Source organism: Leptonychotes weddellii, chromosome 7 (assembly GCF_054177405.1).
Source record: "Leptonychotes weddellii isolate Sample4059 chromosome 7, ASM5417740v2, whole genome shotgun sequence".
Classification (NCBI taxonomy): Eukaryota; Metazoa; Chordata; class Mammalia; order Carnivora; family Phocidae; genus Leptonychotes; species Leptonychotes weddellii.
The window spans coordinates 83,355,945-83,382,822 of record NC_138375.1 but is presented as its reverse complement, the minus strand read 5'-3'; the positions used below and the strand labels follow the sequence as shown (position 1 = coordinate 83,382,822).

At 35.6% G+C, this 26,878-nt stretch overlaps 1 protein-coding gene across 2 annotated transcripts in view; it reads right to left on the bottom strand.

Annotated features, from left to right (window-relative positions):
* Window positions 1–26,878, bottom strand: part of EDIL3 (EGF like and discoidin domains 3) — a 389,745-nt gene that overhangs the window by 117,883 nt on the left and 244,984 nt on the right. For both annotated transcript variants that reach the window (XM_006734136.3, XM_006734135.3), the window contains one exon: window positions 8,779–8,960. In XM_006734136.3, the coding sequence (XP_006734199.1) occupies window positions 8,779–8,960 (182 nt within the window). The remainder of the gene's footprint in view (window positions 1–8,778; window positions 8,961–26,878) is intronic.

The window sequence follows — 26,878 nt, the reverse complement described above, 5'->3', positions numbered from 1 at the left end:
TATTTAAACAGCTCTCCAGGTAATTTTTATGTAGTTGAATTTTGAGAACTGATGTCCCAGCTAGAGGTGGATTGCTTGCATATGGGCAAATATAAATTTTATTGGATACAACAGGCACTTATTTATAAAGCCTTAAAAAAATGCTAGACTCCCTCAGGCCCACTACAAGTGCCCATCCCGTCTTCAAAAAAAAGAAAAAGAAAGAAAAAGAGAACTTTCAAGAGCTGTCAAAGAAAGGATAGTGCAGAGGTTATGAGTAGTTTGGCGCTGGCCTCTCACACAAGCTCCCTGTGTGTAAATCGCAAGCATGCAACCTACTATTTTAGTGAATTTGGACAACTTCCTTTTCTGTGCCTAGATTTCCCCATCTGAATAATGGGGATAAGAACAATCTCAATTACCTGGAAATAGGTAGTCAGTATATGTAAAGCAATTGTAATAGCACACAGTGCTAGCTGTTAGATTATTTTAAAGCTAATATATAATACTATTGCTAATGAGACTCACTTGTAACCTAACTATAAGTGAATATAGTAACTTTTTTTCTACACTTAAGCCTAACACATTCAGTTAGTTTTAAACAACAAACTCCCCCAAACCAAAATGTTTTCAAATTAATTACTGTCTCAAGAAAATAAAGCTTTCAGGATCAGGCTAGCTGGCTCTGTACTTGGTCACATTTTCAAAACAAGGGGGTTTTCAGTAAGGTGTTGGGGCAGAACAAATTTGTTCAGTGTCTACAGCGGAAATAAGGGATTCCTTCAGCCCAATCCAAACAGTAATCCCACTGGTTCACAGAAGATAAACATGAAGAGGCAATCAAACCTTTAGCTCAGACTCTCACTTTTCCCCCTGCTTCTCTGCATTTCTCACCTCTAAGGACTCAGGACAGGCTGCCAGAGGCTCTCTGTCCTCGCCCTATGAGGGACAATTGTTGCATTGGACGCCGTGGCTGACTCTAATTCGTAAACCACATTTCCCATCAGCAGTTCTCATGAGCGGGTTTAACACCTTCGGTGAAGCTGGATTCACAATCACAGGATTATGAGGAGTGCATCAAGCAATGTAAAAGAAAAGTTACAATAAGAAACTCTGAAAGATGACTGGAACTCAGTTACCCTCCTTTAGTCCTAGGGCCAGAAACTGGAAGAGACAGCCCAGAGGCTGACTAGATGGTTACATGGAGAGATCTGAAGAGGAAACCGACCTAAGTTTGCCACGAATGTGATCAGGGGACATTGTAAAATGAGAAATTCTAAATGTTGACTGTTCTATTTTTTTTCATGACAATAGCAAGTCATTACTTTCAATTAATTCAGATTATCTCTAGTTCATTCTTAACAGTATCATAAACTAAAAAATCGCTCTGGTAATAGTCACAAGATAATGGGAACTGAATGAACTACAAGGCACTTAAAATCTTAACCTTTCTAAATACAAAAGTTAAGCTGGAAATGTTTCCCTCATGGCCAAAATGTGTAGCAAATACAATCAAACAGTCTTGTATATACGGGTGGCTCACTGAATTATCTACTCAGAGTTTAATAGATGCTAAAAACTGTGTTAAAACAATTCCCTGTAGGAAGAATGAAGGGGGGGAAATCGGAGGGGGAGATGAACCATGAGAAACGATGGAGTATGAAAAACAAACTGAGGGTTCTAGAAGGGAGGGGGGTGGGAGGATGGGTTAGCCTGGTGATGGGTATTAAAGAGGGCACGTTCTGCATGGAGCACTGGGTGTTATGCACAAACAATGAATCATGGAACACTACATCAAAAACTAATGGTGTAATGTATGGGGATCAACATAACATAATAAAAAAAACAATTTCCTATAACTCTTTACATTCCATATTTTATGAATAATAGTAATAAGGTATAGTTTGTATGTTTTTGACATTTCTGTAAGGGTAAAAATTACAAATTACATAAGCTAGAGAGATACTAGTATTTTAAAAGCTTATTTTACTAGGGCAAATAAATCTTAGAAAGAGAAGATATGGTTACTTTAGCAAACAAATTTAGTTTCAAATTCTTGTGTGAATATAATAAATTTATAAAAATGTGCAAGAAGCTAAAACAAACATTTAATTTTTAGCATTTCTGGAAACACTTAAGCGGGATAGGAGAAGATGAAAATTTTGGTGTTTGGTATTCAAGGCTTAATTACCAGACTTCCTAGAGAACACCTTACAAATATTACCCATGTCTACCTAATGTTGCTTATAAAGGTGGTTTGCAGTGATTACAGAGAAAGGTATGGGTCATCAGGATTTGCAGAAATTCTGATTCCTGTGCTGCCCAGATGGGTGAGGCTTTCCCTATACTGTGGGTAGACATACCACACATGGCACCAAAGGAATTGTGCTAAAATGGCACAGTTCACATGAAAGTTTGTAACATCTGAACACAGAGAGCGAACTGAGTTGGGGGCACTCTCAGCACCACTCAGTGCAGTATAATTACCATGCAAAAACAGAAACTATCTCTCTTCCACTTATTTTGTTCAATATTTTCTATTCTATCAATCAATTATTTGCATCTAAATGTTTTTGCTTTTTATTCAAGGTGCTATGGAAATAGACTTAAATTAGGTGTAATTCGTAAGTGGCTTACAAGATAGGAGAAAGGTAAAGAATGACCATAGAGAATGTCACCTGCTGGTGACTAACATATATAATTGGCAGAGTGGGAAAAAAGGACAGTGTGGTCACTTTTTTTTCCTAAGATTTATTTATTTATATTGGAGAGAGAGCGAGAGTGTGCATGGGGCATAGGGAGGGGCAGTGGGAGAAGGAAAGGGAGTCTCTCTTTTTTTTTTTTTTTTAAGATTTTTTATTTATTTATTTGACAGAGAGAGACATAGCGAGAGCAGGAACACAAGCAGGGGGAGTGGGAGAGGGAGAAGCAGGCTTCCCGCTGAGCAGGGAGCCCGATGCGGGACTCGATCCCAGGACCCCGGGATCATGACCTGAGCTGAAGGCAGACGCTTAACGACTGAGCCACCCAGGCGCCCCGGAAAGGGGCTCAAGCAGACTCCCTGCTGAGCGCTGAGCTGACACGGGGCGGGGGGGGGGGGGAGAGGGCTCAATCTCATAACCCTGAGATCATGACCTGAGCCAAAACCAAGAGTTGGCTGCTGAACCAACTGAGCCACTGGGTGCCCCCAGTGTGGTCACTTCTATCTTTGGAGATAAAAAGCAGGAATTCCAGGAATCACATTATACAGAATAGAATGAAGAATCTGAACTTACAGAAGCCTGGTAGATGGTGAATAGATGAAGTAGGAAGGGTATGTGCCTAAGCACAGGAGCAGAAAACAGGCAGATGAAATTTAGGAACAGCAAGAAATCTAGGTCTGGTGCCAAAAGTCAGAGAGGAAGCAGCTTAGAGCAAAAAGAAGAGATTCGAGATACAGCTTCTTTCAAATTAGAGAACAATTGCTATATTGTTAATCATATATTCCATAGCTCATAGAATCTGGAATTAAGATCCAACACACATCCTTTAAAGCACATCAGAAAGCAATATGTATTAGTATTAGTATAAATGCTGTAAATGACCAAATAAATAAACTAAATATATTATTTTTCAGTACAGATACATCCAATCATTTTTTTCTTAATGCTAAGTATCTTTTTGTTTTGAAAAATAAAAAAGTAATATTTAATTTAAAAGGTAATATTTTAAAAATATTGCAAAACACACATAACTATGTATGAAAGGCTACTTCTAATAAACAACTTAAAGAAAAACTGCAATTTTCCATTTAGGATTCCTGTTTATAAAAAGAGATCACTAGACAATCACCCAGCAACACATTAATGTTCAGATGTCATTAGGCTTACGGAGTAGTATGGATGACAGTGTATCTGAGAAAGTAGCTTTTTTAAGGAAAAAGACAGGCTAAGCCATTTTCTACTTGAATGAAGAAGTAGTAAAGATAGATTGGATTCTATGTAATTCAGGTTCTGTAACTAGAAAACAACCTGAAAATGAAAGAAAAATCTACCTCTTAAAATCTATGTTTCTGAAAATGGTTTTTGTATCTCAAGGAGCTCCAGCTGTCTATAAGTACCAAGAGTTTCACACACATTACATACAGGCTTTTGAAATGACATAGATGATTACTCTGTTTTTTGCTGCATGTTCAATCCTACTGTTCACAAAGATTAAAAAAAAAAAAAAAACCCAACCATGTATGAAATGTGTACTCCAGAAATATGAATCTGTAACTCAACTTGTGCTCATATAATTCTCATTTGGGCCCATGTATTCCGCAGTAACTATTATTTTGTTTGAAATACAAAAGTCAGATAGTCTTGCTTTGGGATATTTTAAATTTTCCAACAACAAAGAGAATCTATAGCCATTTAGGAACAGTAGTTGCTGCAAATTCTTAAAGATTTTATGACTAATGAATGATGCTTGTTATGAATTGCTGCTAAAGCTGGGTGCACTTCTGCCTAGGATATCTAACATGGTTCTGCCTCCATCCAGTTTAGAGAACTTTTGTGGGTCACATATTTCTCATTATCTTTCCTCATTTTTCTTCACTGTTCTTTACCTCTTTCTACTACAGTTGCAGTTCCAACAACAAAGTGACCAGATCATCAAGCAAAAGTGTTATTTTAATTTTACTTATTTATTTATTTGTTTGTTTGTTTATTTATTTATTTAATTTATTTATTTGTTATTTAATTTTATTTATTTTTTAATGTATCTTGGGAAGACCAAATCCAGGGTTTATGAGCTGATCAGACATATTTTTTCCGTGTAGTCTGACGATAACCTGCAGTAGGTCTGAGAGGCAATCCAGAAGTTTCTATTTTTACCCAGTAACCCAAAAGATTCCTGTGCACATTAAAGTTTGAGGAGTAATGATCTCTCCCCACACAAAAAAATATGTGGCATATAGAAAAGGAACATATTAAGATCATACTCACATTTTTGGAAAGAGTAATGAATTATTTAAAAGGGAAAGATCAAAGCCTATTTTTCTCAGTGATAAAATACTTGTACTGACATTCTACTGGTAAATTAACTTTCAAAGGAAAATTATGACTTCGCTTTGGTATACCCATCAAACAGATCAGCATGTAATAATATAGCCATGTAATACCTAGTATAATGCCAATTCCTGTCCTCATGTTCTATAAATATTATGTTAAACCAGCTTTCCATTTAACAAAAGTTTTATTAGAATAGGCTGTTCAAATATAATAAAATATTATGGTTCAAATGAAAGGGTGAGTAGATGATGTAAGACCAGGGTATATATATATATATATAATAGTTACATTTACCTTGTTCACTTTACTATATCCTAGATTCAGAACATCTATTTTTTTTTTTTAAGATTTATTTATTTATTTTAGAGGGAGAGCGAGAGTAAGAGCAGGGGGAGAGGCAGAGAGAGAGGGAGAGAGAGAATCTTCAAACAGACTGCCTGTTAAGCACAGTCTGACGCGGGGCTCGACACGAGGTTCAACTCCAGGACCCTGCGATCATGACCTAAGCTGAAATCCAGAGTCGGCCGCATAACCAACTGCCCACCCAGGTGCCCCGAGATTCAGAACATCTTGAAGGAAAGTGTTGTCTTTCTTCTAGTGCCTAGTAGAGCAGAGACTACAGAGGAGACAGTCATTTAGTAAATGTTTGTTGCATGGATGAATAAATGACCAGCTGGAAATGTAATATATATGCATTCTAGAAAGAATGTACATGCATAAAACAAATCAACTCAGAAATTAAAAAAAATAATATTTTACTGCATGTATCTATAAAAGAAAAATAATGAATATAAAAGAATTATCTTTAAAAATAAATAGCAAATAGTTATCTTTAGCCCTTAGTCAGTTAGCAAAGTACCCAGAAGAATTAAATAAGCTTATACATTTTTATATAAGATAACCCAAGACATATTTCCATAATTATACAAAGTTGCTATTTCTAATACATCAGTCAGAAAGAGAAATTGACATTCCAAGATGCTAACGAACTAGTCAATGTTCAATGTGGTGGTTATTTATTAGTTGGAAAAAAAATGTAGGTAAGGAATATAAGGTCAGAAAAACTTGAAAATGGGGAGAAAAAGGTTTTGTTTAACTGTATTTATTGCACTAACCCTTTAAATCCAAAACCAATTATAAACATTGTGGTGCTTTCAATAATTGCCCACTGAGTGTGTAAATTTAAAATGGCAATTTCAATTTTTATTTCACCTAGACAAGGAAGAAAATGGAATTGAATACTAATGTGTGTCATACACCTGAAAGAGTAAGGGAATACTGTGTTCATTATAAGTGAGTTTAAGCAAAGTACTCAAATGTTTCATTTGAAGTACTGAATATAAACAAAAGAATTAAGTGACAAGGGAAATTAATAATGCTCAGACAGAAAATTGGGTACATGAGTAGACTTCCCAGAGTCTCTTAGATATGATTTTCCTTTAAGAAAGGGATACACTTTTTCTTTTAAACAAATAACTCAGAAAATAAGATGTTATGAAAGAATGCAGTAACATAATAACTTTGAACATAATCTCAGAATACTTATTAAAATGACAATTGAGAGTTTTCAGTTTTCCCTCCATTATACATAAGACTTTTTCATTTAATATAAAAGCCTTCTTATTTACTTATATTGCTTTTCTCTGAGAGTTCATTATCATCTTCAGACTAAAAGCAAAATAATAACAATAAAAAATAATAATGATAGACCCCCCTTAAAAATAAAAGCAGTATTAAATTATTCAACTTAAAAAATAAATAAAATAAAATAAATTACTTGAGTTAACAAAGTTATATTTAATCTAAATTTCTTTAAGAGTCAACCAATGTCCTGTTCCATTGAGGTTATTTCTACCTATAATTCCTGGGATAAAGAGAACTTAAAGTTAATTCATACTTTGAAAGGCAGAATGATGTGTAAGTTAAGTGGGCAATAAACTGGGACACAGTAAGTGAAATGTCAGGATGTGAAACATTAATAAGGTGTTTCTCAGAGAAAACTTTGCAAAAGTATGTTATTTATGGTTTATCAAAACATGGCAATGACTGAAGCTCACAAACATAATTTGCCAAACAGAAACCCTGACGCAATTTTGTGACACTGTCTCACATCATTCTGCAATGTCTGCTATGAATCTTAATTTCCAGAGTTTTATCATGATTGCAATCCCACAGATGGTAACAGTCCACTAGGGTGATTTAAAAAAAATGGTCTCCGCAATAATTTTTAACAATAAGAAGATAAGCATTTTTTGTTGTTCTGCATCTATTTTAAACCTTAATTTTATCTTCATTACTCTGGGATCAAAACTGTATAGATATGCCATAGCCACTATCTGGAATTCTCTTTGCACATGTAGAAAAATCAAGTGTAATTTAAGAAGCAATTTCTGCAAATGAATGCAAAAATAAATGCATAAAACAAAACATTATCAGGTAACCACGTGGAGCCATATAGGTAAAAGAAATGTATATAGGTAGGATATGTAAAAATTCATAAGAAACCTGAACAAAGGAAATCTCTAAAGGAGATTTTAGCCTAGTTCCTAAGGTAAGGAAGTCATGTTACTTGGCCATAAATCAATTTCTCATTCTATTAAATTCCTGTAAAGCAATCCCTATACACTGCACCTAATAATGTCAAATCATGGATTTCCACATTAAAAATTACCCGACTCAAAATACATAGTAAACAAAATAGCTCAACTATTTAAATCAAAATTCTGTAATAGCTCCCTGGAATAAGCCCCAAATCTTTTAGTATGTATGAGTCTTCATACATACTTAACTCACACACTTAATTAGAACATGTTCCTCTATACACAAGTCATGATTTTCTATATCATGTTCCCCAGAATCTCACCTAGTTTCTTTGATCATGCTGTTCCGTAGATTTTTAGTCTCTACTGAAAGCCTTTTTCCACGGCCCACCTAAAAAACTATTCTCCCATAAGGCTTTTTCATGATAATTAATTATGTCTTCCACTAAACCCATCGCACACTGGGTTTTCCTTCTCTTCAACACACATCAATGACTTGTTAGATGTTATTAATGTGCTCTCCTCAACACAGATATAATCTTTAACAGAAATCATGGTTTAATCACCTTTTCTGTCCTCTTAATATGTAGTTTACTGTCTCACTTCAGCTAAGTCATCAAAAAGCATTTAACTGGATAAAACAGAAGGTTCTGGTATTACTACCATCCATCGCATTTTAGGGAAATCACTTACTATCTTGGTATCTCATGCTTTTTCTGTTTTAAAAAAAAAAGCTGGCTGATGGTAATAAATAAAACAGTATGAATTGAAACACTCTCAGCTATTGAAAGAAGGTGCTGAAGGCATTTTAGGGATTCTCAAAATCTATTGTATACTTCACATGCTTTGCACACGTGAAACCAGTTACGAGACAGAGAAAGTAAAGATGCAATTTTTACTTTCTTCAAGTGTCAGAAGTTGCTGTTAAATGTTAACACAGTACTAATGAACACATGGCATATGTAAAAACCTCCTTCTTTGATATGTGCCTTAAAATAGTAATATTCATAGCCCAAGAGTTTCAACATTTTTAACCCTCTTAATGCACTTTTCAGTCAGTGGACATATATGCCACAGTTTCAGATTTTATACCCAAACCGGACTCAACTAACTCATCCTGTCTTCTGACCATGAAGAAAAGTCACACCTTGGGCTCTGACTTGTATTCTTTCTGAAATGATTCTGGTCATTCCTTGGCAGTCACCTTTTCCCATCCCATGTGTTACCTGAATCCATGGCCATCTGTCATTTTCTGCAGCTGTCCATGCATTTATAAGCCCCTTCTTATTGAGACGTGCATAGTAGGGATACCACTTCTGGAGTCCAAAAAGAGCTCGGTGGGTAGAGGAAGCTGTGATTTGTTGATTTGATATGATTCCACCTTCAATTCCCAATGGGCCTGAGCATTCTGGGAACAAATCAGGAAAAGATGTGAGTGTGTCAAAAATAATTCACTCTCAAAATGTGCCTGTTAGATTTGATAGGAGATATTTTTAAAATAAATTTAATTTGTACCATCATGCCTTAATTTGTACAAATTTAATTTGTACCATACACCTACTTTACAGATCTGTCATCAACCTCCACATGAAGAAAACAATTCTTTCTCCTCATGACACTCTTCTTCCTTTGCTTTGAGTGTGGCAACCTCAACAGATACTGCCCCTCTGCATTATGAGTCTGCATATGCACTGTTATCCCTTGGCTGTTGATCACATCAACAAAAGTGCAAAGCCCTTAAAGGGCCTATCTCATATTTTATGTTTTCAGAAATTAGCATACCTCATAAATTGTAAACCCTCAATAAAAATCCTCAATCCATTATTTCTTGACTAGCCTGCATCGGAGTTTTGTGTCAAAATCATTTTTATACTGACTTAGCATTTCTCATTACTCTAAATTTTTTTAACTTAAATTTTTATAAACATCAGCAGGTATGCTTCCAACAAAAAGGGCAAAGTGCAAATCTGTCAACATTTAATAATAATAACTTGTAACATGTTATGAGTAATAGAAAACATGTAGACAAATTATTTTTATAAAGTAAACAGGTAAACTCCCTGACATTATACTTAACTTATATACACTAATAAGTAAATCAAGATATTAAAATATTTCTATTTCTATTTCTAATATTTTAAATTCAAAATTCATAGTTATAGGTATTTTGCACTTACATTTTAATTCTCTTTTAGAAATTTTTCTTTAAATTTGCAACTTGGAAACTTAAGAAAAATTTCTTAATAAAATTTTTAAATTCTAACATTAAGGCATAATATAATGCAAATATGTTCTCAGATATCAAATGAATTTAGATTTTAAAATTAGAAATGAAGGCAAATGCATCTAAAAAGTAAATATATTTTTATATATATTTGAATTTCTTATTTCATAAAATTTCACCACAAATGACATTTATTTTAAATTCAGTTTTGAAAATTCAGAATAAGTAATATTATGATAACATGAAAAGTAATACCTAATTTTCTTAATTTCAGTTATACATTTAATACTCATCTTTTTGTCAAATTCAATTTGTAGAATATGATAATCCTGTTATAAAATATGCTATCCTAATTTATCAGAATTCCTAAAAATATGTGAGGAGCACACTGCCATTATGAATTGTCAGTATATATGTAAGTCAACTTGATCAGTGATGTCACCAAGCATATTTTGGGTTTTAAGTAATATTGAAGCCCAACATTTGTTGGTAATTAAATGTTTACACTTAGATTGAGGATGGAAGTATGAAAGAAAGAATTTTGCAGTTGCATTATAATATTTTAAAAAGTTCCAAAGATGTTTCTCATTGGTAACCATTCTTTCATTAAGCATAAACATGTTTCTCTTTTCTATTCCATGCTCAGAGAATAAGTAGCTCTAATCATATCACCTACTAATATTTCTCCAAGGCTTTAAAATCTTGAAACACTTTTTATAAAACAGATGGAAATATGTGGATAAGTAATCATCTTAATCAGACTTTGTTAGTAAAGATGGCATCAATAGAGCAAAAATTGCATCTTTGTAATGGATAACTGATAAATCTTTTACCTTTAGGAAGATGCACTATATCACTTGGAAGTCATTAAGAAGCCATTCATTTTTAGAATTGCAGTATTAGGATAGATAATAATCTGATTTTCACATTTCAAAAAAAATTAACCCCCAAAACTCAGATGTTGAGTTTTTGGATTCTTGTTTTGCTTTCCATTTTAAACTTCAAGCTCTTTCCAGACTTCATAAAAGCACTAAGAGACTTTCATGATGATACTTTGATTTTAGACAACCACAGGAGGCTGGCTTTTTAAGAACATTGCCTTTAAAGGAGTCTTAAGCATGCTTGATGCTTGTCTTTGATTTGTGCAATGTTTGGATGGGAAAATACAGCAGGCAAAGAGATCATTTATTGTAGGCCAGTCAGTAGAACAGCAGAGAGAGAGAGAGCCAGGTTTAATTTAACTTAATTTAGTTTAATGTATTAATTAAACTACATGATAGTCATAGAAAGAACTCTATACCATTTAGGTGTCTTCTTCTAAAGACCTTATGCTGAACTGGACATTCTCACCAAATCTGTAACCATTTTAAAAGAGAGAGATTAGACCTCAAGCCACACTATTCAGTAAGTCTACTTCATTGGTAGTCTTAACCTACCAACCTCCACTTATTAACTAACATGTCAGCAAACACAGTGGGCCAGGAACTGTTGCATTATCAGATAAGTCAAATACCAATGAACAATTAAAACATATATTTGTGTGTGTGTGTGTGTGTATATATATATACATATATATTTTTTTACTCTGCTGTAAGACTTCCAATCTTTGTTATGCTCTCACTACACATTCATTGAAACGAAACATAATCCAAAAAATATAAAGTGACATGTTATATTTTTATAGGGTTTCACAGCTTACAAAGTAGTTTTACATGAGATATCTTATTGCTGTGATGTCAAATTTATTAGTATTTCTTTTCTCAGTCTTCAATTCCACATTTTTTAAAAAATAAATTTTTACAACATTCACTTACATACTGTACGTTGCCAATCAGTAAAGCCTACCAGAGGAACCATGATTATGTGTGGGGTTCTTGAATGAAGCATGCATCTGTGAAGTATCAGCTTACTTCCTTACTGGCTAGTGGTCCTCAGTTTTTCTCGTTTCAAATATTGGGGTTATATTGGCAATGACGTGGATGGAGCTAGACTGTATTATGCTAAGTGAAATAAGTCAGTCAGAGAAAGACAAATACCATATGATTTCACTCATATGTGGAATTTAAGAAACAAAACAGATGAACATAGGGGAAAGGAAAAAAAAAAGAGAGAGAGAGGAAAGCAAACCATAAAAGACTCTTAACAACAGAGAACAAACTAAGGGTTGACAGAGGGAGGTGGGTGGGGGATGGGCTAGAGGGGTGATGGGCATTCAGGAGGGCACTAGGTATGATGAGCACTGGGTGTTGGATGTAAGTGATGAATCAGGGATTTCAACTCCTGAAACCAATAGTGCCCTGTATGTTAACTCACTAGAATATAAATAAAAATTTGAAAGAATAAAATAAAAATTGGGGTTATGATGACACCCTAATTCACCAGCTCTGAGGTAATATGAGGTAAAAAGTGCTCTTCCTCTGTAACTATAAATTGTTAGAAAAGAATTCTGGAATTCTTCCTGTTAGAAAAGGTTCTGGACAGCCACTTGCATGTTTCTCTTGAGGGTATACTATTGAGGTGATCCTGGATGTTTTGCTTCTCTGGAGTAGGCTCTGGGTCTTACACAGTGTTACATCCTTAGGTGCCCATGGTGGTTTGCACACAGAAAGAGTTTAAGTGATATGTGATGCATGTTGGTATTGAGGGTTATTTTTTTTTTTCTAAACAGTAAACTAATAAGCAAATCCAAGGCTTATACTTCATATCACACTGCAAGTTGTCACAACAGCAGCTCTTCTTCACTAATCATTTGGATCACAATCAAATGGATGTCATCATAATAAAAAGTTCAAAATCCAATTTCCTTTTGCCTGTTCTATCCACTTCCCCAATGTCCTATTAAATTCAACAGTTATAAAAACTAATGAAGGAGTTGCAATTCAGACTGCAAATGAATATACACCTAAGATTAAGTGACCTTAAGCAGTGAACAATAAGATGCTTAAAAGGCAGATAATATGGAGATATATGTTGTCATCACTATCAATAAATAGGGGATAAATATGAAATAATAATTGATGAACAACATATTAGATGAGCATTCTGAAGTCTGAAAAGAGCATTCACAAGTATTTTCTCACATCATCAAAATAAGACTATAAGAAAAAAAGGTTACCATACTTATTTCATCATTGAGGAAACTGGTAAGAAGGGCAGTTAAACTTGTAAAAGATGAGTCTGGAATTGAAGCCAATTCTCTGCTTCACAAATAAAATAATATCAATTGATAGAGTGAAGAGTTCAGTAATTCTTCAAAAGTTGGTTCTGGACCTTTTTCTTCTGCTGTTATTTTATATGGGGGGTGTGTACTTATCCCAGGAGAGAGAATAAGAAATAAACATGAAGGAAACATGTAGAATGTCATTAGTGGCATTCAGGATATGACAGATCTTTCCCAAAGTGGGATACATTAAAACAATGGGTGGCAGTTGATGGCAGTGAGTCACAGAAGTAAATATTGAGGTTTTGTGGTGGTCTGTGTCCCACAAGGTGTTAAAAAATGAAGCTGTGACCATTATTGGCCTATATACTGCTTATCTAATAGCAATAGGCTAATTCAGTTCCAACTAATTTATCGACTTCTCACTATGTGTCCATCCATCCATCAATTCCCCACTTAATTTGGTTTTGAAGAATGCATATTTATTAAAGCCATACTATACACTAGGGACTTTTCTAGGCAGTGGTGAACAAGGCAGAAAAGGCCTCAGCTCTCAAAGAGTTCATATTCTAGTGGGGAGAAAACTGTAAACAAAAACTGAACAAACAAGGACTATCAAAGAGTGATAAGTAAAGAAAAAAAAAGACGGGTGAAACAAGTGAAGGTGTGCCAGGTGATCAGGGATGGCCTTTCTGAGAGCTGACACCAAATCTGATCTCTGAGTGAGTGAGAAGCAGAAGCTGGGCTATTGTGCACCAGTTTCCTCAAGGAGTTTTCAGTCCGGTGGGAGAGACACACACAGAAATAAAACACATTTTAATATTATGGCAGATGCTGTGATGGTGGATGCACAGAATGCAATGGGACAAAGGAAGAAGGAATCATAAACAAGCTTGGGGCTCAGGGAAGAATTTCCAGGAAAAGAGTGGGAGCTAGGGCAGTGAAGAAGGGAAGACACAGAGGCAAGAAACAGCTTGGTATGGTTGGGGAAATAGAGGAAATTCAGTACCCCTAGACCAAGGTGGGTTGGGGCAGGGATGGTCAAGAGATGAAGTGAAGAAATAGAGAAACCCTAGATTATTTTGCTGAAGAGCTTGCTGAGAGAACTTGCTGGGAGTTTTTGAAGGATTCTAACTATGGTCATATTTTCATTTAGTATCCATCACTCCTGCTGTACAGTGGAGGGTAGATTTAAGAGGGGAAAAATTATGGCTGAAATAGCAAGCTACTAAAATTGTGCAGGTGCAAAAGGATGTAGGTCTGAAAGAGGGATGAAAAAGAGGAAGAGTTCAAAGAATATTCAGAAGGAAAGTTGGGTAGAGCTAGTAATAATGAAATGGTGGGTAGAGGAGAGAAACACAGTATCTTCAAAGTTGCCAGACAGCACAGCTAGCGCTTCAGGTGGGATTGCCCATGTCTCACAAATAACACTGTTGAATCAAATCCTCCCTTAAAATTTTATCAAATGTTATTCTTGCTGCTGGATGCTTGGGAGGACCTGCTTTTGCCCCACCTGCTGTTGCCATGCAGACCCCACTAGGCTACACCCACATCGATCCGGCTGCAGGGACAGGATTGAAAAGTGAAAACCTGCTTCTATGCTCAAGCCATACCCAGAACTTCCCTGCCCCACAGCTCATTCACATGAATTGTGTATGTACATCTGTTGTCCCACAAAACAGGGAGCCCCTTTGCAGGTAGGGATTATATCCCTCATGGCATCGAGCAGTAAGCCTTGATCTTAGCAGACACTTAATAAATATTTACAGAGGGAGCTAATACTTTAAAATAAACATGAAAGATAATCAGCAAAAATGACAGGTAATATTGTAACATTTTATCTGTGCAATTCAGTTTTAAATTAAAAAAAATAATTTCACCTATTCTCTCAAGAGTACAGATATAGAGGCCTCCTTTGGAAATTATTTGTACGCTGAGTGAAGAAGAGCCCTTCTTTACTAATGAAAAAAATGCACTGACAGTCAAGTGAGTTACTGAGCTTTCAACTAGTTGCCAGAGAGCAACCAGGTAGTTCTAAAAACTGTCCACTGTTATCCCTAACGTGGGCCCAGGGGCAATTTGATCAGCGCCAGTGACGGCAGCAGAATATGGTAGTCTACGTTTCCCGGCTGCTAGATCTGTGTTTATGCATCTTTATTATTGTGCTTACTTTTGTCATGTTTAACAATAATCCTAAATTAATGAGTCCAATCAACATCGATTACCAGAGGCTTTTAGGCATCATTTACATGGTCGGTTAAAATAACGGCTTTGCCTGAATTGCCTGAGCGGCCAGCAAATGCCTTCTGACCTGAGCCCTGCTGTTCAGACTAACTCCGAGCGTGGGTATTGTCACCTGGTAGGTTGAGCAAGAACAGCTGGGCCAGCCAGGACCAGGAGTCCGGTGCCGTCCCCAGAGCAACGTCCCTGCCTTTGCCAAGTACGTGTGAATAAAACAGTCTCAAAGTGAAGTCCTTCTCACTCTGCAAACTCATTCTCTGGAGTGTGGCAAAGAATGGCGTCTGCATTTTATTGATCTTGCAGCTGACAAGTAAGCAGTGCCTCAAGATGTCTCACATCTTGTTCCTGAGTGTGCTGATTAAGTCTTTCAAATAAGTGAGATGCACGGCTGAATCCGTAACAGGAAGGCACTGCTTTCATTTGCTCTATCTCAATATCCACACATCTTCAGAATGAAAAGGATTTCAAATTAAAGCCATGTTAGAAACAAATCTCCTTTAAACATCTCCAGGCCTCTCTTTCTCTGAGCATCTCATTTTCTCAGAGGAGTGTGAGTCGTCTGCTGTGCTTAGCATAGCACGATAATTGTGCTGAACACAAGCCCCAGAGAATGGATTACTGATGACCTCCAGCACTGCAGAAATTAATGCTGATTCAAGCATTAACCTCCCTCTGTGCCCCCTGGACCACGGCCTTTCCTTTATTCCTAGTATTTCTTTTATTTTAGAGCTGTCTTGAGACCAGACTCTAAATTGGTGAGGGAGAGGTCAAGGCCACTATTTCTCACACTGTGGCCTGGGGTTTAAAAGGAGCTCTGAAGATTTTTTTTTTTTTTTCTGGTGAGACTTCTCACCTAACCTCCCGACACATTTGCTCTGATTTCTCTCAGGCTATCACGTTTTTTCTGGTGTTGGGGAGTGGTGTCAGAAGGCAAGACAGGAAATGAAGACAGGAAGTCTAAGAAAGGTTGACCTCAGGGCTAGGGCTTGGATGCGCAGGTGTGACTGTAGGACAGTGAGGAGGTGGTAAAGGAGCTCCCTGGACACGGTTTGAGAATGTGAATATGCACAACATAGCCTTCCCTCCACTCAGTCATTCACAAATTCCCATGAGCACCCTCTCCCAACCCCGGGGGTCGGCCTCTGGTCACGGCACTGGGAATAACCACCTTAAAAGAACTTAGAGTAGAAATCCCATTTGGTGATGTTTCTCTCCACACCCAAACTCTGCTTCTTTGTATAAGGGCATAAACTTCACATGTGGCCATAGTAACCTTGATTAGAAAAACCAGGAATTACAAAAGCATAAAAATAGTTTTCAAAAATTAGTGATGTTTATTTGGATTGCACATAAAATGTATGTGCATGTTAGAGAAAAGGTCATCTCTTCGCATCACAAATCTTGAAGATGATTCTGTGATATGTGGCCACTAAAGAATTTTCCCCATTATATAGAAACTGTATTCTATTATTTTCCATACTGGAAAGCTCAGAAATTTGCAGGTAAAAATGACAAGCAACAACTATTTGTGCATATTTTTTCTTCTGAGATAATATACATCTTAAAGGTAGAAACCATGCCTTTTGTATTATTTATGTTTCCGAAGCACTTAGCACAGTGCCTTGCAAATTGGCAGTTCTCAGTTATCATGGGTTAAAGTAAATTAAAACAAATCATTGCTTTTTGGAACAATTTCTCTTCCTTTCTTGAAATTTGAATTAATTTTCTGAATGTAGATATTATAACTCAACATACTGTGTGGGTGTTAAAATCAGAAAGGTCTTCTTGGTATGCTGGGATGCTTGAAAATATTTAAGAACCAGCTTTGTAAAGTAGAGGAAATACCATGTTTGAAATAAAAGCCAGCGTTCGTAAAGTTACAAATTCAATTATCAGCCGTCTAGCTATTTTCTTGTAAAATGCGGTCATGCTTTTCTTCACGCTGTATTATCTCAAGTCAATTATGATATATTATCTGCTTAAATTAATTGTTTTGAATTGAGGAAAAAATTAAAACTATGAATAAGCTAAATTAGAATAGGAATGTCAATTTTTGAGAATACTGATGCAGGATGATGGTGTAATTTAAATAGTAGGGCCTATGGACTTTAATATTCAAAGGCCAAAATTCTTATTCAGATAGTTCGCAAAAGTCAACAAAATCTAAGATTATCATCCTAATGCAGTGAACAATGTTGCTATAGCAAGTAGAAGAATGTGTTTTAGTTAGCTTAAGATGCATTCTTTCAAATGAGAAAAACATATGGGCTTTTCAACTGCTGAATGCACTTTTGCAGCCAGGCAAGATTTCAGTAACTTGTTCTCAGGCTTCCACTTAAACTGCACAATTCATCTTCTACCAAATACGAAGATAACAACATGGTTTGATGAAACATTTGTCTGTAGAGTCAAAGGCCTGCAATTCAAAAACCTGCAGATGTATACCTATTCTTGCCTCCTCACAAAACATACATCTGCACAGGAAAGAGATAAAGAGGGGTATAAATGCCAAGGTAAAATGCTAAAGGTAAGATTCTGTTGCTTCAAGAAACTTGAGTTGAATACCAACTGTAAATATTCAAACACTGCTATGCAGAAGACATATACCTATGCTTTTAAGTTATTTACCTCTTTTAAGCTTTTATTGGTGAATGTGTATCAGGATAAATACCGCAAGGCACTGCCTCAGATGTTTTGTTGCAAAGCAATATTCTTGGCATGTCAATCAATGATTTTTATTTGAGAGATAAATCATAATCCCAAATCCAATTATCAGCTATCTAGCCATTTTTTCTGTGCAACGTGGTTATGTTTTTTTTTCACACTGGATGCCATCTCAGGTCACATATGAAGTCTCAGTGTTCCAGAGGTCAAAAGAAATCCAAGAGCTTAAATGGGAAGCCATTGCAGATGGCAAGATATGTCATAATGAGCCCCCTCTAATGCTGGAACGCTTTGGAAAGTAGCTGGAACAAAGGATAGAGAGCAAAATAGAACTGAGAAAGTGTGTAGTGGGTGATTTGTTTATTTGAATTCTAGAGACTTCTACATTATGCATTCACTCCTAAAAATACAAAGGAATGTTTGTCATACAGAAAATAAATAGATAGTACCCATATAGTCAGAGAGGTATTGGAATTAGGGAAGGAAACTGAAAATTCCAGTAGAGAGTGAAGGCAGAAGATGAATTCTTGATATACACATTTACTAATTGAACATTCCAGAGAATAAAGTATCACAAAGGCTTTGCATATAGATTTGCAATTGCTTTGGTAGTTCTGAAAGGGAAAATTCAACATAGAATTTTAAACAGAGCAAATGGAAAGCTATTAAAATATAAGATGCTTTATGAATTTTTATAGAAAGAACATTCTATGAGAATTTAATAGAGCAACAATTTTATGACAAACCTGTAAAAACTAAGCCAGCTTTTCATGCATTATCTCTTATTCAATAGAGATTCATACTAGATCTGTTTTATAATGTAATGAATATGGGCCAGCATATTAAAAGAGAAAACTTGATATTTGCTTCTTTTCAAATTTATTATATGTAATAATAAAGTAGACCCTGATATTATGCAGCGTTCAGGTTAAACGCTCATTTTTGCTGGCAGTATTTGTAGAAAAGACAACTTCTAAACTTTGTATTAGAGCTACCTAATAACGTATACATACATTTCAAAGAAGCAGAGGTATTTAAAAATCTTAAATTTGGATTTAAATCTTCAGCTGCTAAAATGAGTACAGAATATTAGCTGTGTTCAAATATCCATAATGAGATAAATTGCTATTTTCTGTTATGTTCCAACAGAATACATTGTTCTGTAGTCCAGGCTAATGATTAAGTAAATAAATATGTTTCCTATAAACTTACATTAAAATATGTGACAAATATATGGTTTTAAAACTACAAATAATTCTATGACTGCCCATTAGGAAGTTGTACTTTTGAGAAATTAGTCAAAACTAGAATTTCATGCTTTTCCTTAAGCTTTTAATTAAAAGAGAATTTACTGTTTTTCTAATTTTGAAATTAAATAGAATACTAGATTCTCCAGAAGCTTCCATCTTATCATGTTGGATAGCTCACCACCCTAGTATATATAAAATTAACTAGGAATCAGGTAAGGGCCATCAAATCGCACACATAAAATGATGCAAAGTCATTAACCCAAAAGAGAGATGGAAGAATTATTATCATTTCTAAAAAACCTGTGCAAGTAAGGAAAATACTGACTTGCTTTTCCAAGGAATCCTTCACTTTCATTATATACTTCAAAAATAGGAAAAGCAGTTATTTTGTAACTCAATAGTCTTTAGGATACAGCAGGATATAACTACTATTTTTAATAAACAGGAATGATAAATTGCATAAAAATAAAATGAGAGATAAATATTTTACCTCACATTAGTAAGAAAATATTCCATGAGTTGAACAGTATTCTTCAGTTACCCAAATTCTCTTTAGCTACAGAAACAAGAAATGACTATGTGAACTATAAATTGCTCAGGTATGGGGTTATCATAATATATTTTTGGTGCCTTCATACTTTCAAAAGTTACCCGCTCAGCTAAAAGTGCAAAGATTAAGAAGGAAATAGAAACACTTGCTTTGTATTAATAGATTTAAAGGTACACAATTTCATAAGATCATGCAATTTACAAATATAAGTAATCTATTTGGGAAATAATTAAGGTAACAATTAAGTGTAATATACTGCTGACTTGTGATGTATGGAAAGTGACTTACTGAGTCTTGGGAAATTTTCTATTAGAGCAGTTCATCAAGACTATTCTTTGTGGCAATTTTGGTTATGGGTAAGAAGGAAAATACAGTTCCAGATGTCTATATTTTAACAAATCTGGGTAATACCAATATACAACAAAGTATGGGAATTGTGAGCTAACTGTATTACAAGGAGAAAAACACCATCCAATTTAGGTTTGTTCCAAAAATTGGAAACAATATAGGGTAAGCACAAAGTCAACTATGTGCAGTCAGTATGCCCCTAGGGAATGGTAGCTCTTATGTTGTTGTGATTGTTATTTTATTGTTATAAAGCAAAAGTGAGTTAAAAGTCATGGATGGGAGGAGATTGACTTCCACCATGACTACCCGGAGACCCAAGGTTTCAACATACGCTACTGGTACAGCAGGTTTTATAGGCATGTACTTCTTATTCAAGAAAGAAAAGAAGGGTAGAACATCTACTCCCATTCCCTATGCAAAATGTTCTTTAATAAAAATTAAAATACATACATGAGCACAATTGTTAATCATGAGCAGTACTGAAAATGATTCAAAATGCCATGTCACTTGGCATCTCCTCAATATCATATTCATCATCAGATATTTCTGTCACCAAAGCATTCAAATTGTCAGATAAATCTCTGCCTGAGGGAAATATAAACTACAGCTTCTTTAATGAATGAAAACTAAGTGATTCCCCACAGTATATTGTCGGACTCACTGGAAATAAAAATAACTAATTAAATAATCTCTTTTTAAAATAGGCCTGTGTCTGGCAGGCACTTTTCTTCATTGTGGTACAAAATGGGGATCTCCTATGGAAAAGTCTCATATTAACACTTCGATAAACCAGATTACAACTCTGAAAAGTGCCTTTACAATCAAGTTTCTTGCCCAATTTAATATCCGAGTAATCCTATCTTTAGGTTAGATGGAGATGGAGTTTTAGCTGGTGGCAATTTTGTTTCAGTAATCAAAGAAATCTCATTTCCTCAACTCCATAACTGAGAGTAAAGTAACAAACCATTTCCCCCTAAATTGAATAATACCTGGTTCCCATATCTTCCACATAAGCTTTTCTGTTTCATCATAACTTATTTTTCCAATCAATGTGAAAAGAAAGTTAATATTCATTGTTTCAAATTTCCAAGGACATAAAGGGGATGTATTAGGAAAAAAAAAATCATGAAATACCCTTAGCACCCAGCTAACTCTTTTCATGATCTGATTTTGAGATATAAGAAAACCACGCATGAAAACTGGTTTCCTATGAAGTGTCACATAAAAAAAGTAAAATGAAGAGACAGTTTCAGAAAAAAACCAAAAAAGAAATGTATGATAAACTCAGGAAATGTACATCTTTGCACAGGGGGTATCAAAAGCACATGATAAAAAACTTCAGATGATGCCATAAAACATCCTGGCTTATTTGTTCCATATTAAGAAGCAGCTTACATTTTGCCACAGAAGTCAGCAGGGCGGCAAATACGCACTTAAAATCTCTGAAGAACTGAGTTATTATCTCTTCTTGTGCAGTTTCCTTTTCCTCAAGTCATCAACTTCAGTAGTACCTAATGCTAGGCTCACCACTGGTTGAAAAGGGGATAAAAGGAGGCTTGGTAATATCAACACTACTTCTTTAAGTATCTTATCTTTATGGTAATGGTTGTTAATGTAACACCTGAGTTCAGGGTTCTGTTTTTTTGTTTGTTTTTTAACTCAGATCACACAGATGTCACTGCACGGAATCATCTAAGAAATGCTACGTTTTTCTTTCTCATTACTAATTACTTATTCATGACTAGAGTTTCCACTTTCAGAGATAAGCACTATTAAAAATTCTTGACTCTTCTCGCTTTTGTTTTTTTTCTTGGAGATAGCCAAATGCCCTCTTGACTGAAAGAGGGAAATTTTTTTTCTTACTGAAAATAGAGCAGTAGAATTAGAAAACAAAGATAATTTGACCACCTGAAACTAGGGCATAATTTATTTACATATGGCTCTTTGTCATAGAGAAATGTCACAAATGTGATCTTTCTGAAGTTTGATTTCACTCTCGAAAGCTGTTAAGGGTTAAATATAGTAAGCACTAAGTTGAAGAATATGAAAAATGTATCAGTAGCAGAATAACAGTAATAATAAACAACTGTATTCCTCAGGGGTCTGAATTTTAGCAGAAGGACTGCTAGTGAGTCCTCATTCAGTGTGTGCCAACAAGTGACAGAGCAAGAGGAGATGGGCCAGCAGTCTCCTAAGTACATCAAGCTGTCTTAATAACTTAGAATGACACTGTGCCGGAGTCTAGAGTACGTGTTAGATTAGAAAGATGGCATTATCCCAGGTGTTACACCCTGGATGCTGAGCAGCCCCTGAGGGTCTGGGTCTAAACTTCCAACTTTCTCGCTTCATTATTGTCTGTCTTAGGGTTGCACAGAGTGAGAACTGAAAACACTAGCAGGTGTTTCAGAAGGTTCGGTCTGGAAAACGCTTCAAAACAGCACAGACTGGTATTTTAAAATCAATCTGTAAATAAAGGTTTAAATGTTATTCATTATATTAGCCATTAAATCCTGTGGCTAATTTCATTGCTTAAGCAATTCTCCTATTTGCCCTTTCTTGTCTCATTCAGGGTACTGCCAAAGCTCGGGGGTCTCATTGTCCGTACGCCTGCCCTCTACTGGATGGAGTCCCCCTCACTGATCCTGCACATTGAATTCTGAATAAACTTTCTGAAAACCTGACCATTTCACTCTTTTTTTTTTTAAGATTTTATTTATTTATTTATCAGAGAGAGAGAGAGAGAGCACAAGCAGGGGAGTGGCAGATAGAGGGAGGAGCAGGCTCCCCCCCCAGCAGGAGCCCGAAGTGGGACTCCATCCCAGGACCCTGAGATCATGAACTGAGCCAAAGGCAGATGCTTAACCATCTGAGCCACCCAGGCGTCCCCATTTCACTCTTTTGATTATATTTTCTTTCAGTGGATCCACATTGCTCAAAAAGTAAAAGCCATCCTCCTGGCTGCTTGGAATTTATCTTGGACTGAATTTTATTTAGATGGCAGCATATGAAATATTTCTGCAGCTCGTGCCCCTGTCCTTTTCTTCCTTGTCCTACCCTTCCCTCAAATTGAATTAACTGTGCCAATTCGGGGTTCCAAAAAGACTGTAAGCATACTTATATCACAACTAAAACTTTGCATTTAATAATACTTTTTCATGCATTTCTGAATTTATTAATCTTTCTTCCACAGTAGATTGGAAACTCTTCCAGGACAAGGGTTATTGGGTCCTGTCTGTTGGACTGTGTTATTGCCTGCACCTTCCATAGTGCCTGCTATTAAGAGGTGCTCAAAAACATATTTGGTTAATTCATCTGAGGCTCATGATGACAGAGAGTATCCCTCTCTAGAGTGATTCTCTATGCAGCAATGCAAACACTTGTTGTATTTTACTCATTATTACTTCAAGCTCATGTTACCTGTTTTCCATTTCCAATACCAAGAGAAGTAATATTTAAACACTGCATTTCCCTCTAGATGAACATTCCATTTTTTTCTGTTCCCTTTCCAAAGGTATAGATCTTTGTTTTCTCTCACAGACATTACTGAAGAATAAAAATGAACCCTGCACATATGTATTGCAAAGAAAAATGCGTCAGGCATTGCAACCTCAAAATAAACCAATGAATAGTAGTTTCACTCTCAATTTTAATTGAGGCAACTGAGGCTCAGAGAGGTTAAGTAACTCCCCTAAAGTCAAAGAGCCAGGATTTGGCCTCAGATGTATCTATTACAAAAGGGTCACGATAAACACTGTGATACAGTGTGCTGGGACATTCTGTTTGCTGCATATGCCTTAAACAGTGTGGAGAAGTGATGAAAAATGATCAGCAGGGAACCTGGCCATCATGTTTATAAAGATAAACAGTAGTGACCTAACTCACTCTGTGTTCCTCATCATTGTTTCTGTCACGACTTGTGGACTGAAGTTCAAGACAGACTGTTACTCATTCAACATTTAACAAATATATGATGAGCTTCTTTATGCAAGGCAGAAGCATTATATTTCATGCCTTGGTCTTTTAAGGTTCGAAGTGATTATACAACTAAGAGTAGCTTAGTAGAAACTAATTTAAAGTTAGCATCATTTAAAAAATTTATCCACAGTAGAGGACTATGGGAAACTGCCTACCTCAGGGACTTCCAGAGCTTTATTTTTCCTCTCTTCTCTCACTATTTTCTTGCTGCAATATAGGAACAGCTTTTATATTTTCACTTATAAGAAAGCCAATTATAGCATAGGGCATTCTTCTCCACTTAACAAATGCCTCAGGATAAACTGTGGAAGCAATTGCTTTCAATGCTGACATCTTCCAACATGAAATTAGCATCTGGGTAAGTATCCTTGTCTAACTTAGGATACAAAGGTAAATGTTTATGTATAATTTCCAAAATTTTATTATTACTCTATCAAGAACTTTGTGTCCTAACCCAGAATTATTTCTGTAGTTGATATTAACTTTTGTTTCCAATAGCTTTGTATTTTAGGTGCACAATAATCCTTAGAACAAATAAGCAAACACCGATTAAACATTCATATGCTCATAAACTTGAATTTCCCCAGTATTTTCTCCTTTCTGTCATATTCACTTTAATATAGAGCCAAGATTCATTATCTGTGCTAACAAATTAAAAATAAACATGAGGAAAATAAATCAATTATATTTACTCCACACACCTTGCAATCATTTTAAAATTCAGTTTTAACTCCAATTTCTAGTGAACATGACCAATTAATAACATTATTAACTGAAACATGATTTTTGCAGGTTTTAACTTTTAATAATACCCTCTGATTAAGATGGAAGGCTGAAAAAAAATTTCATTTCAACCAGTAATAAAAGCAGCCTTGTAGACAATTTACTTGGCTAGCCAGTTCCTGGAATTTCAAAAACTGTATGTATGATTATATTCTTGGGAGCCGAGGAGCTGTGACTAGAATGCAAAATAGTCACTCCATTTTACTTACAGGCTGTTAAAAAGTATAAAACCAATCTTAGAAATTTTTCTTTTTCTTTAAAACTCAGTTTAAATTTGGATTAAATGTATCTAGTGGTCTGTTCATTATATTTAAATAAGTGATAATCTGCTTCCCACTTTTTTTGTTAATCAAAACAGATGAAGGCATCTATGTGTCTCTCCCTCAAATTCTTATTAAAAAGAAGGGGCCCCTGACTGGCTCAGTCAGAGGAGCATGCGGCTCTTGATCTTGGGGTCATGAGTTTGAGCCCCACATTGAGTGTAGAGATAACTTAAATAAATAAAACAGACAAACAAAAAGCTCAAAGAAATCTTAGCCACTCAACTGCTCAGGTTTGTCAAATGCCAGATTTATCCACACAGGTATTTCAGGAACAAGGAAAGGAAATACACTGAAGAAAAGATATCTATTTTTTTTAAGATTTTATTTATTTCTTTGACAGCGAGAGACAGCGAGAGAGAGGGAACACAAGCAGGGGGAGTGGGAGAGGGAGAAGCAGGCTGCCCATGGAGCAGGGAGCCCAACGCAGGGCTCTATCCCAGGACCCTCATGACCTGAGCCAAAGGCAAACACTTAATGACTGAGCCACCCAGGCACCCTGAAACAATATCTATTCTTGAAAGACTTTAGATCTGAAAAGGGGTTTGGCTAGCTATGCACATGGAAGACACAGGCCAGAAAAAATACAGTAACAATAAATCAATATTATACATGTAGCCTTTGGTAGTATGCTACCTCTGATGGATTTAACTGGACTCAAATTCCGAAGGAAAAGAAATTAAAACATTAATTTTATATTTTCCAAGTATTCTTTTATCTATATATCATCTATCTATCTGTATTACTTTTACAATCAAATAAAAAATGTCTAAGCAACATGGAAGGGTCATTCAAAACAAGTGAAATGTCAATAGTTTTCCAAGTGGACTATAGGGATGGTATCACCTATTGCTAAGCACATAGAGATATTCACTAGAAACAACTTGAAAGATAATTGTGCCTAGAAAAAGGTACTTGAATTACAAGTATTTTCTAATTAAGGTAGAGTGTGTGTGTGTTTGTGTGTGTGTTTTAGAGAGCGAGAGGGAGCCAGAGAGAGAGAGACAGAGAGAAAAAGAGAGAGAGAAATCCTGTATAATGATCTTACTGATTTTAAATTCTTCTAAACACATCTCCACATTTGGGTAGGGTAATCTGTGGGCAGATACACTAGCTTCTACACATATGGCCTTACATAAATAATGGTAAGCTTCTACTCACTATGGGAAATACAATTGAATAATCTGAATTCATGCATCACCTTGCTTTAGTATTAATCTATATTTGTACTCTCTGGATTTAAAAATCATTACTTGGATTGCTTAGCTTAAGTTATAAATGCCTGCTAATAGTAAATTTTTTGAAAGGTCATGTTACCTAAATTTCTATGTTATTGTTAATTTAATAGACTTCAGTGAGACAAAAATTCCATTCTTGTTTACTACTGTGTACCACTTTTTTTTTTTAAAGATTTTATTTATTTATTTGACAGAGAGAGACACAGCGAGAGAGGGCACCCAAGCAGGGGGAGTTGAAGAGGGAGAAACAGGCTTCCCACAGAGCAGGGAGCCCGATGTGGGGCTCGATCCCAGGACCCTGGGATCATGACCTGAGCCGAAGGCAGACACTTAATGACTGAGCCACCCAGGCGCCCCACTACTGTGTGCCATTATCTTATGTACCAATAACATACCAATGATTTTAAGATGTATCCCAATTTCAGAGATGTTAATATGCTTAAATAAGAAGGCATGTATTTTAGAATTGAGGAAATGAGGAAATGTACATGATTTCTGTTTATTTTTCCTCTTAAAGTTTATCTTTTCAGTTTTTTTTAAAGATTTTATTTATTTATTTGAGAGAGAGAGGAT